At 41.5% G+C, this 13,035-nt stretch overlaps 1 protein-coding gene across 2 annotated transcripts in view; it reads left to right on the top strand.

Moving 5' to 3' along the window:
• LOC149006084 (26S proteasome regulatory subunit S10B homolog B-like) overlaps positions 1-13,035 on the top strand; it is a 43,662-nt gene that overhangs the window by 6,885 nt on the left and 23,742 nt on the right. The window contains exon 2 of one of the 2 annotated variants that reach the window (XM_089168076.1): positions 9,778-9,892. In XM_089168076.1, the coding sequence (XP_089024202.1) occupies positions 9,799-9,892 (94 nt within the window). In that variant the 5' untranslated portion in view covers positions 9,778-9,798. Of the gene's footprint in view, positions 1-9,772; positions 9,893-13,035 lie in introns of both variants that reach the window. The other variant, XM_089168075.1, reaches the window with a different exon arrangement.

Genomic DNA, 13,035 nt, shown 5'->3' on the forward strand with positions numbered 1-13,035 from the left:
GAGCAACCACAACATGGATCTTGTTGCATTAGGTTACAAGATTTTCTCCAACAACAGAACCAATACCCAGAAGTAGACCTTCTGTCATCTGGAGAACTTGCCAAATCAGTGTTTTGAAGGCCTCCACATGTAGGTGGTGATCATGAGGAGAGAAAAGAACCTGTTTTCCTATGTCTGACTTCAAGTATCCAAAACTTGGTATGACATATCAAAAGGAATTCAGTGTGAACTCACAAAATGAGCATAAAGTCACAAGACTCACAAAGTGAGCTATATCTGGTTGAATGTGTGACAGATATACCAGTTTGGTATAGCCTTAGATTGAAGATGTTCAACCAAGGGCCAACAACAGGATCTCTAGTGAACATACTCAAATGGCTAGGGTTTAGGGAAGTCTAAGTTATAGTCTATTCCAATGGTTGGATTGGCATAGATTCGACCTGTTGGGTGTATTGGGAGCTCTTCGGGGGGGGGGGGGGGGGAGAAAAAAGAAGAGAATAGAAAAGAAGGTGGTTTGAAAGGGGGATAGGGTATAGGTTACAGTTACCTAGATGGGAGTTTTGTAGGTGCTTGGATCACGTGGAGATGGAGTAATAGAAGGTTGTCTACTCAGCCACAGCAAGGAACTATGCTTAATTTGACTTTGGACCTTAGTGTTTCTTCAATCTTGAACAAAACAAAAAATTGTTGCCATAGAGAAGGAAGACAAAAAAAGAGGTGGCTAGCAAGGAGGGCTACTGTAAGAAGAAGACAACAAAGATAAAATAAAAGAAGGGAGAGAAGAAAAGAAAGGAAACCAATGGCCAAAAAAGAGAGTTCCTGCTGTAAGGGTCTGGGGGCTGAGAAGAAACTATTGGGGAAGAGAGAAAAGGATTCATGCAAAAAAAAAATAAAAAATGTAGGACTTAGAAGAGGATGGGGAGGGGGATTATTGTGGTATGAAATAATGGACACAGGAGGGAAGAAAGCTTACCAAGCGGGGGGGAAGAATGCTGCTCCACGTGAGAGGAGAGAGATTGGCAGAAGTTCTTCAAGGCTGCCGCTGGATTTTCTTCTTTTCTTTTTTTCATCTAATTCATGTGTTCAGTGATGCCCTCATGTTGCGTAGATAATAAAAAAGAACCCTTAGCAAAATATAGATACTATCCCTAGAATACCCTTTCAATGAAATAACCCAAAGATATGAACCAATGTGACAAAAAAATGTGGACCATGGTCCTAAGGGTCCAGGTGACCCTCTACATATTAAGTGGCTAGTAGATCTTCTCAAAAAATCATTGCTGAACCAAGCTGAAAGGTTTCGAGGTGGCCCCTTATGTCTCTGGTAGTAGTGAATGATGGGTGGACATGTGATGTCCCCGTCAGACTCCTAACTAGATTAGGTCTATTACTTAACTTGTCATGGGTTGACTTAGATTTCAAAATAAGAGTAGGACTAGACTCTTGATATAAGTTTGAATTCAACTAAATCAAATTGGACTTGACTTGGGCTGTCCAAAAGACCAAAATGATCCAGCGCTGCAAAATTTTCCACACTATTGCTCTGAGCCATAAGGTGCTGGGCCGCTACCTCAGCCCCTATTTTGGCCCTTGGGGGCCCTCCTGGGGGTGGTAGTGGGATTTCACATCTGCTTTCCCTTCTTGAGAACATTCATCGCTGATGAGTGGGTGGAATCTCGCTGCCTTTCATATGATCCTGGATCAATTTTCTTGAAGTCTTCAATGGGGAGCTTGTGAATGGAGGTAGTCACAACTTATGCCTTGAATTTCCTTCTGTTTTCTTTTGTGGGTCCACCCAGAGCTGTTGTTTTATGTTAGGATTTCTTTGAATTGTCCAGAGACTTTGTTTCTTCTTAGCTTCTTTTGGCTGATTCAGAATTAGGACTACAGTTTTTTGGCCTGTGGTCAAATACACAATTATTTTCCCTACTTGTGATGGTGACGTCGTTGTCATACAACCATTGCCTCCCAAGGATGATATCCGTCAGCTTCATGGGAATGATATCACACCAATTTCTTTGGAGTAGGAATGTAGGCTGATGGGGTACTAAACATCTGAGGACAATTCTAGCCTGATGCTGTTGAAGGAGAGGCACTTTGTAGGGTTAGGGATGCTTCTCAGTCGTGAGGCTTGTCTTTTTGACAAAATTTTCTGAAGCCACGTTGACACTGCTACTACCTACTACTGTCTACTATTATTTGAGGCAGATGCTCTCCTGCCTTATGCTTGGTATAGACTATAGAAAATACAGCTCCTTCTCTAATCTTCTCTTTCAGGTTCTGCCACCAAGATCTTGGACATAACATTCGTGTGAAGATCTTGCTCTAGGTACACTTCATCATACTTGTCTTCTGGATCTGCTTCTAGTGGAGGGCAAAGAACTTCTTCCTCAGGAGTTTGTTGGTTGGCATCGAAGATAGTGTCTCCCCTTCTTTGAGGGCCCTCTTTGGCATGGTGACCCTTCTCATGACAAGAAAAATTCTCCAGAGTTGCTAGTGTTGTTGGGGATCCTTCCCTTGTAGTCTGTTTTGGGAGGATTGACTCCTCTTGGAGGAATTGTGGAGATGGTGAGTGTTTAGAGGGGGATGGATCCTTCCTGTTGTTAGAGCTTTGAGTATTGTTTCTCCTCTGGTCAACAAGGTTTCAACTCATAGGGCTTTATCATATAGGTCCCGAAGGTCCTGTACATCAGTAACTCCAACAGCCATCTGGATCTCGTATTTTTTACCAAATTTAAGTGCGGTCATAGTCTGAAGTTCGCTCTACTTAGTCCTGGTTCTAGATGCTAGGGAATTAAACAGTTGTATATAATCAGCAACAGGCATATTACCTTGCTTTAGAGTGTCGAACTGCTTCTGTAACCTGATTTTGTAGTTCTCAAGCAGATGTCTTTCTATCAATTTCCTGCTCGTCTGGTTCCATGTAGTAAGCTCGCTTGCCTTCATAGTATGGCTCCTTTCCAGTTATGCTCATCGCTCCACCAGTCCCTGGCAGCACCTACTAGCTTAGCTTGGGCCAACCTCATCTTTCTATATTCCAACAGATCATAGCAGTCAAAGTAATCATCTAGGCCAGCCTTCCAATCATTAAATACCTGGGGATCAAGAGAACCTCTGAACTCTTTGAGTTTGAGCTCGACTTTGTGTTGATCTACAGATTTTCTTTGGTCCTGTCCTCCATTGAAATAGGATCTGATGTGTTCTTCTAGAGTGACTGGATTTTGATGGGGTCTTCCTCGGGAGGTCTTTCATATACCTTCATATCTATCATGCATGGGGTTGTCGTACTTGGATTCCTTGGCGTGACATTCCTTCCTCTTTCTTCTCTATAACCCCCTTGAGGATAGACTTCTCTGTGCCTATGACTCCCACTAGTTTCTCTTTCGCCGGGGGTAACTATCTGAGAATTCACACGTAGATGAGTAGGTAATTCTTTTTCTTTGTGTGGTTGCCTGTACTACCCCTTGTTGGTCCCGAGGGACGGAGGAGGCTAGGTCAGCCGAAAGAGTGTCTCATATTGAATCCAACGTATCCATCATTTGAATGATTTAATCATGTAAAATAAAAAACTAAACTTATGAATATGAGATGGGGATAAATGGATCTATATATCCCCGATCAAATTATATTTCTTTGATACACTACTGTCAATCTGAATATTGAGAAAAGAATATAATTGAAAAAACAAAAAGCAATTGAAATTCATTTAAAGACTTGTGTTGGATTGGCACTACATATATAATCTATATAAATAGAATTAAAAAAAGGTGGATTGGAATAAATAAGGAAGAAATTAGAAAAAAAATCTCGGGTTTATTCAATAATTCAATATCAGTAAAGGTACAATAAGCAAGCTCAACCCTGTTTGTTGCTTTGTTGGTGGAATCCCAAATCACCCGAGGAGTAGGTAATTCTTCTTCTTTGTGTGGTTGCTTAATTTGGCCACCTTAGTTGTCAGGGCTTGTGCTTTGTGCTAGAACATCTGTTGGAGTTTTCTCTATATTCTCCAAAGCTCTGCTCTTGCTGATTCATCCATGGCTCTGATACCACTCTGATGTTGCCTTGAAGATGAGGGTGGATTACATAATCAATTAACAAATCAACAGGTCAAATTAGAGTTTCCTCAAACCCTGCGGTTAGGGAATTAGGGGCTGTTTAGGGTTGTTTAGGCTTGTAGGGGAGAAAGACTAGGTTCGTATAGGGTTTCTGGACTTGGGTTAATGAAATATAAACCTGAAACTGGCAGTTTTTGGTTTCAGATTTGAAGTCCAGAAATTCTAGGGTTTAGGAGAGTGAGGTTTTCAGCTTCTGGGTTTCTGAAGAAGGTATAGGGCCTGCTACTTGGGGTCGATGCAGGACAGCGTGAGGGGATGAAGATTCTAAAGGGGATCAGAATTTGGCGGAGGGGATTGGGTGAGCTTAGAAAATTAGGGTTTGGGGAGGAAGAGAGGATGCAGGAGAGAGCAGGGGGAAATTTTAGGGCTGTGATGGGGGTTAGGAGATGGGGAAGGGAGGGTGATCACTTGTTGAAGAAGGTATGTGAGTGGATGCTTGCTGAAGAAGAACACCACACAGCTGCCGCAGAGTTTCGCTACAGTTAGAAACCATAGGCAACTCAATCAAACTCTCTCCCTTTGCTGTAACTCCTTGACAGTGTTTTTATTCATTCAAAAACTATTTTAGTTGCAAGCAATTGGCTGTATTTATAGCTTTTTATTAAAGAACTCTTAATAGTACTCAGCTATGAAACCAAATCAAAGACCTTCTGATTTTATTAGGACTCCTACCAGACTAGGACTCTTAACTTGTCATGGCTGACTCAAATTACAAAATTAAGTAGGACTGGACTCCCAATGATAGTCTGAATCTAACTAAATCGAATTGGACTTGACTTGGGCTGTCCAAAAGACCGTAATGCCCATGTGCTGCAAATTTATCCACGCTGCTGGGCTGGGTGTAGGGTGCTGGGCAGCAACCCTAGGCCCTATTTCAGCCCTTGGGGGCCCTCGTGGGGGTGGCGGTGGCGGTGGGATTTCACATCAAGTTGCTGCTGCAGATGATTGCTACTTTTTTTTTTGGATGAATAATTAATCAATTAAAAGACGAGAACAAATACAAAGAAAGATCCACGGGCAAAGGATCAAGGGGGAGAATGGATTTGGGAGTTGAGGCCCCAGGCAACAACAATGAGTCTGTTCCTTGAGGAGTCAACAACCGGGGGGGAGGGAAAAGCAGAAATTTTAGAGGATACATCAAAATAAATAGCATTCCAAATAGCATCAATGGATCGGGATTTAGAAGTCCAGCGCCGAAGGTTTCGCTCCCACCACAGATGGTGGACTGAAGCCCCAAAAACAAGCCTGCCTATTCGGTCACAGATAGAGGTACCTGAGAAGTTACTTAAAACCCAAGACCAGTACCTAATAAACCCAAATGATCGACGACAACGGGGCCAAATGAAGTTAAGGGCTTTTCTCCAAAGAGCACTGGAGAAAGGGCAAGAAAAAAACAAATGTTCGATGTCCTCAGAGCTATTCCAGCAAAGAATGCAATTTAGGTTCACAGGGATGTGGCGGGAAGCAAGGAATGACTGGGTTGGTAAGGCAGTGTTTAGGGCTCTCCAAAGGGTAAGAGAGTGGCGAGGAATATGACCTTTGAACCAAACCAATGGGGGCCATAGGGGGGGAGGGGAGGGGGAACGAAACAAATTCCAAGCAGACTGAGTGGTGAATATTTTGGAAGAAGAGGGGATCCAAATAACTCTCTCGTGGGGAAGGGAAAGGATAGGGGGGAGAGAGTTCCAAACTTGCGTGAGACAATGGTGAGGGGGAAGGACCCAGGAACCACTAGAGATAAAATGTGAAAGGCGGGTATTTTTGGGAATGCGAGTCTCATAGACCGTGCGGGGAGAAAAGAGATTGAGAAGAATACCCATCGGATGCCAAGGATCTAGCCAGAAAGAAGTAGAGGAACCAGAGGAGATCTGGATGGTGATGGCAGGGAGAGCATGAGGTCTGAGGAGAAGCAATTTCCTCCATGACCAGGAAGGATTAGGAGGAATAGGGGCAGTCCAGAAAGAGTCAGATTTGAGAAGATAAGATTGAACCCATTTAACCCAGATAGAGTCATGGTTAGTGACAATTTTCCAAATGAGTTTGAGCAACGCAGCAGAATTGACTTCTTGGATTCTGCGGATTCCAAGACCCCCTTCAGATTTGGGTCTACAAATGTTGGCCCAGCTAATGGGGCGAAGGAAACGCACAGATGATTGCTACTTTGAAGCACATCTATGAGAATGTAATTTGAACATTTTAAATGTTTAATTGAAGATTATTTGGTTACTTTTTATGACTAAATCATGTGTAGCATTGGGTAATTTGCATTTTTTGTTCGTTGTAATAGTTACAATTTATGATAAGCTTCGAGAAAGTCGTTTAAGGTGGCACGACCACATTCAATGGAGACCTATAAATGCACATATACGGAGAATGGATATAATCCAAATTGAAGGGACTAGAAGAGCTAGGGGTAGACTTAAGATAACCTTAAGAGAAGTGGTGAGAAAGGATATGCATAGCTTAGGCCTTGTATCTAGCATGACCTCAAATTGAATTGATTGGAAGGCAAGAATCCATGTAGCTGACCCCATTTAGTTGGGACAAGGCTTATTCTTTTTGTTGTTGTTTTTTATTTTTTGTGGGATGAATAAATAAATATATTAAAAAACCATGGCCAAAGAGAGATACAAAGAGAAAATAAAGGGGAAATCTAGGGGGGGAACAACCAGTCAAGATGACGACTAGAGAGAAGAACTAAGACTCCAGGAACTAACAATCAACATATTCCTTGGAGAATCAGAAACAGAGGGATGGGGCATAAAAATAAGTCTCGAAGAAACATCAAAATAGATGGCATTCCAAATCAAGCTACGGGAACAGGATTTGGAAGTCCATCTCCTTATGTTGTGCTCCCACCATAAGTGGTGAACAGTAGCAGCAAAGACGAGCTTACCTGCATGATCGCAAATCGTGGAGCCAGAGAACATTCTTAGGATCCATTTTCAATCTCGGGCGAAACCAAAAGACCGCCTCGATCTCGGCCAAATGGAAGCAAGGGCTAAACTCCAGATGGAACTGGAGAAGGGACAGGTGAAGAAAAGGTGGTCAAGGTCCCCAATACCGTTTCAACAAAGGATACAATTGGGATTGGCGGGGATGTGGCGACTATTGTTGTTGTTTTGTAATAGTTACAACTTGTGGCCCAAATTCAATCTCTATTTTAAACATTTTCTTAATAAATTTGTTTGTGCCATTATGTTCAAAAATTTTCAGCCCCTTCCCTATGGACAACCCCTCTAAATTGACTATTCAAATTGGCCAAAGGAAGACAAGTGCACCAACTCGGTGAGTTGTCTCCCTCACTCAGTTTCTGGGGTAGTGAGTGGAGCCTTGTGTTTGAGACCTTGAACCATGCCTATCTGTAGTTGCTGCTTTTAAACAAATTGTCCAATTTGTTTTGCTTATGAATATCCTTTGTGTCTAGATGTAATGATAGCTTGAACCTTAAGCTTGAGGGAAGTGAGAAATGGTATTTCTTTCTCTCTCTCTCTCTCTCTTTTTTTGTTTGGGGGGGGGGGGGGGCAGCAAAATGAAGAAGACAATGAAGGGGGAAGGGAGTAGATGATGTAACCCAGGGTTTGTGCTAGTCTTTAGGATCCTCTTTTGGAGAACCCGCAGGGAGCTGTTTAACCTTGCTATTTTGGGTTAGCCAAATTTAATGGACAGCAGCGCGTATTGCTCCATTATACCCTGTGGTTGTAGGTTTAGAGCTGACTTGAAGGTTCTAGGGTTTTCAGAATTTAGGGGATATGGGTCCTTTATGAGACATGGGTTGTGAAGGGATGATTTCCTAGGGGAAAGGTGAGGTTAATGTTTTGCGGTCAAGTATAATATGCTGTATGATGATAATTAGGATCCTGATGGTACATAACTCATCCCATAGGAGATATGGGATAAATTCCTTGAGATGGAAGCCTTATAGTTGTCAGAGTGGGTTGAAACTTGGAGGGAGTGTAGGTAATAACTTGGGATATGATCCCCCAAGTAGGTAATAAGATAGGGATGTGCCATGTGATCTCCATGTTTGGTGGGGGTCTGAATGGCTAAACTAAAAGATATTAAGGTTCTTTCTGTTAGGGTATTGGGAAGTACAAAAATTCAAGAAAATAGTTGTTTCTTGAAATAAGACCGTCAGAATGGGGTCAAATAGGATGCTAAGGTCACTAGGGTTGGGGGGGATGAAGTTCCTAAAGTTTGGGACAGATCTAACGGTTAAATTGGTGTAGATCTGAATTTGAAATTTGGGTTAAAAAAAGATCAGAAAATTCAAAAAAAACAAAAAGAAGGGCGTGATGGAAGGGGGGAGAAGAGGGAAGGCTAGGGATGGGGTTGGGAATGCAATACTTGTAGAAAACTGGATTCTTCTATGCTGCTGCAGGCTTCGGAGAAGATGAAGGACTTGAGAATTGAGAGAAAAACACCGAGGTCGTGGGCTTTGTTCCCCGCTACTCCAAGTCTGATTTTTTATTCAGTATCCAAAACTGATTTGCTTACAATGAGGTGGGCGCTTTTTATAGCCTTCCAATTGAGGGAAACCAAGTAGACTCAACTTAGGAAACCTACTTGACTCAACTTATGGAATCCAATTACAACTCAACAGCTTTTAAAAGGATTCTCAAACAACTAGAAAAAGAGTCTTCAAGAGAACTCCTGAACAAAGATAACTTGCAAAATAAATGATCAACTTCTAGAAGGAATCCCACTTGAAAGTTGGATTCCAACTGGGACTCCTTGGACAAAGACTCTTTAATAATTTGTTAACTAAGGACTCCAAACTCAAAACAAAAAGTAGATCTAGACTCCTCGTAGAAAGTGGAGTACAACTAGGGAGATCCCCTCTCTAACTGGGACTCCCCACCAGACTGGGACTTTAGCCACTTGTCCAATCAAAAAACAAATAGTAGATGTTGGACCCTAAAATTATTCTGAACTAAAATGGACCCTTTTGGGACTCCAAGGGGGTGGGGCGAAATATCACTTTTGCCCCTCATATGGTTTGGCCAGCCAACGGGTGCACCTTTTGGGGCTTAAATCTGTCGTGCCTTATGGTTGCCAATCCTGTTTACATCAGGAGACCTCAGAAGAATTTAGAGTTGTTGGGGGAGCGAGAAGAGAAATCGCATAAAAAGGAGAATAAGAAGAAGAGGAGGGATGGGGTGAGAGGAGTGGCCATGCATGCAGTAAGGTCAAGCTTTAATTAATCTTCCTCAAAAGAGGCTGCAATAGTATGTTTAAATAACATACTGTGGGTGGGTGTGTCTGTCCACTACACCACTAATAATAATGAGAACTGAAAAACATGCAAAATAAAAATGAAAATCTGCTCTTATCAATAGACTAAAATAAAACTAATTTTACTGAAATAGCTGAAATAAAAACTAAATCAGGGCTAGAAGGGTTTGGCTTGTGCTGAGATGATATCTCTTGTAGTATGTAACCTGGCCTGGGCTAAGGCTAGTAGGAGCTGCCCCTGTATATCCTCCATCAGGTATGAATGAAAATCAGGCCTTTCTTTTCCTTCTCTATAGCAGTACAAAGTTGGAGCTTCATTTGGTATGTTAATATGTATGTATATATGAGTTGGCAATTGATGGTTGAGATCTCAAGCTATGACAGCTGTGATATAAAATTTGTTTGATTTTGAATGCAAATAGTCTAGAACTCTACTTGTTTCGGAGAGATGGAGGGAGAAGACGCTCGTCGCAAGGCTGCAATCAATGAATACCGAAAGAAGCTCTTACAACACAAGGAGCTCGAAGCCAGGGTTAAAGGAGGTATGTACAAGTGGGTCGGATAAACTAATTCATTTTCTTGCTTTTAGTTTCCTGTTTTCAAGCTTTACTATAATTGCATTTCTGTTGTCTTAGCTTCGTTTCTATCTAAAACTGGGTGTTACTTTATCTGTAACTAATCTTAAATTTTGCAACCATTAATGAATGTCAAGTAAAGTGAAGAGAGAAAAAGAAAGAGAGATTGAGAGAAAAATGGGAGGAAAGGTTTGTGTGGGTACTACCATACCAACCAGCACACCTGTTTATAATATACCTAAGAGAATTACCAAAGGAAATATAACCCAAGTATGACTCTTACGTAGTTAAGCCTAAACCTTAATAGGAATTCACCTAGACAAGGACAATAATAACTAACGACCTAAACCAATGAGCAAACCATGATAGGGGACCTCCTAATCTGCTTTACTAATTCTGAAACCCATCAGGAGAGAGAAGAGATGCAGGAAATGAGGGCTCTGAGCAGTTAAACCATGGAACTCATAGCAGAGAGGTTATTGTCACTGGAGAACTGTTGTAATGTGAGGAATTGCTCCTTTAAAAGTATATTATTCACAAGACTCCAATAGGGTATTTATAGTTACAACCTAGTTAAGTCCTATATTAAGTAGGAAAATGAAATATAAAAATAAAACTCTAGACTTATGAGGAAACATAATCCTATTCTAATTAGGAAACCTCAGTCTATGTTGTCAACACTCCCCCTCAAGTTTGAACATAGATATTTATTATGCCTAACTTGCTCATAATGTAATTGAATATCTTCGTACTCAAGCTCTTTGTGAGTACATCAGCCCGTTGCTCGTTTGAAGTAACAAAGGTGATATGGATCAGCCCAGCCTCAAGCTTCTCTTTGATGAAATGTCTGTCAATCTCCACATGCTTAGTCCTATCATGCTTTACTGGGTTATGAGTTATGCTGATTGCTGACTTACTATCTGAGTATAACTGTATAGGAACTTCCAAATTTGTCCCAACCTCTTGAAGCAGCCCTTTAAGCCATAGTACCTCACAAATGCCTTGAGCAATCGCCCTAAACTCGGCCTCGACATTGGACTGCGCAACTACAACCTATTTCTTGCTTCTCCAAGTCACAAGGTTACCTCCCACATATACACAATACCCAAAGGTAGACCTCCTATCATCTGGACATCCTGCCCAATCTGCATCTGTATATGCCTCAATCTTCAAATGTCCATGAGCTGAAATTAAAATTCCTTTTCCTGGAGTAGTCTTCGAGTATCTCAAGATCCGATATACTACATCCAAATGTGAGGAATAGAGATCATGCATATACTGGCTAACAAGACTAACTGCAAATGTGATGTCAGGTCTAGTGTGAGATAGATAGATCAACTTTTCCACTAATTTTTGATACCTTATCTTGTCAATTGGTTCTCCTTCCTTTGCCTTCAAGTGTAGATTAGGCTCAATAGGAGTCTCAGCAGGCTTACATCCTAGCATTCCAGTTTCCTCAAGAAGATCCAATGTATACTTCCTCTGGGATAGAGATACACCACCAGTAGAATATGCCGACTCTAAACCTAGGAATTATCCTAGTTTTCCCATATCTTTGATCTCAAATTCTATATTCAATCCTGCCAAAAAATCATAAACTCTCTGTTTATCTTCCCATTGGTGATAGGCGATAGTATCTTCAGCATTCTTTGGTGTAAACTTCCAATAGAAATCTAAAGTCTGGTAATATCCCCGAAGAGTGTTATAGTACTGAGAAAGAGGAAGGTCCTTCTGCTGTAACTGATTGATTTTCCGTCTAATTTCAAAGCACTGTGCATCATTGCCAACTCTGGAGTATGTATCTTTAGTAACTTTCCAAATAGTTGCCGCATTAGGAAGGAGGAGATAACTCTCTGCTATGCTAGATTCAATGGAGTTGATGAGGAAAACCCATGACCAAGCATTCATCTGTATACCACTTGGAAAGTTGCAGACCAGGTGTGGAAGGTTTTGTAGAAGTCCCATCAAGATGGCCAGTAAGACCACGAGCACCAACAGCTAGGGAAACTGAACTCCTGTCAATGCTTTACAAGGAAAGTCCATTCTCCTGAACTTCCTGTCCAAAGACATTATCTTCTCAGAACGGTTTGGATTATAACTAACCGCTAAGAGCTTCAAGGATGATGAAGTGAATTGGCACCTAAAGCATCTCCATAATGTGCTCAGTTCCTCTATGCAAGATGTCTGTTCTCAATTGGTTAAGTGAAGAACGGTCGACTTGCTGTGCAGCATGCTGAAAATTCACGTGGTTTGAAGAAAAATCCACATGGTTCGAAAATTTAACTTGCTGTGCAGCAAGGTGATAAGGGAAAGAAAGAAAATTCCTATGGTTCCAAGGCAACCAATGCTGTGAAGCACGCTGTCAAGGAGCCATCTGTATCTGTTGTGGAGGTGCAAGATCAGATGGAGCGATTCATCCACATAATGAAAAAGAAGTTTTTGTCAGTGGAAGTAACTCAACATTTACACTTCTCTGAAATAGATGTTGATGAGACATTGGATGATCATCGAATGAGAGAGGCCAATCATGATGCCAAGGAAAATATGTTTCGGAGAATGAGGAAGAGCAGACAACTTCAGGATCTCTATTTGAGGCTTCAGGAGTAGCTGACAAGAGTAGGTCGTCTGTTTTAAAAAATCTTCCTTTCCTTTGTTTCTGAACCTCCTCCTCTTGTGCTGCGTCACCATCCAGCTTGAAGTTAGGAGGGAGACTGGAGATAGAGAAGAAAGGAGAAGACAAGAACATTCCTGGCCCCCCCTTTAATTGGTAATTGTAATTCCAGTTCTACCCATACAAACAAGGGTATATAAAGGTCATTTCACAGTGACCTTAACTGAATCTTCACACTGTTTGATGCAACCCCCAAACCTAGGGCTAGTGTTCAGGATCAATTAAAGTGAACCAACCGTAAAATTAGGGTTTTACAACCCTGCGGTTTAGGTGTAGGGCTGATCTGAATAGTTCTAGGTTAGCAATAGGGCCTATAGAGTTCGGGTATGGCTTAGGGTCTAGGGTTTATTGAATTTCAGATCTGAACCTTGCTGTAATTTAAAATTCAGAAGTGGACTCCAAGCCTAGGGTTAAGGAACATTCAGGCTTGTTAGAAATT

The sequence above is a fragment of the Hakea prostrata genome, chromosome 9 (assembly GCF_041222555.1).
Source record: "Hakea prostrata isolate BN-2017 chromosome 9, UWA_Hpros_2, whole genome shotgun sequence".
NCBI lineage: Eukaryota > Viridiplantae > Streptophyta > Magnoliopsida > Proteales > Proteaceae > Hakea > Hakea prostrata.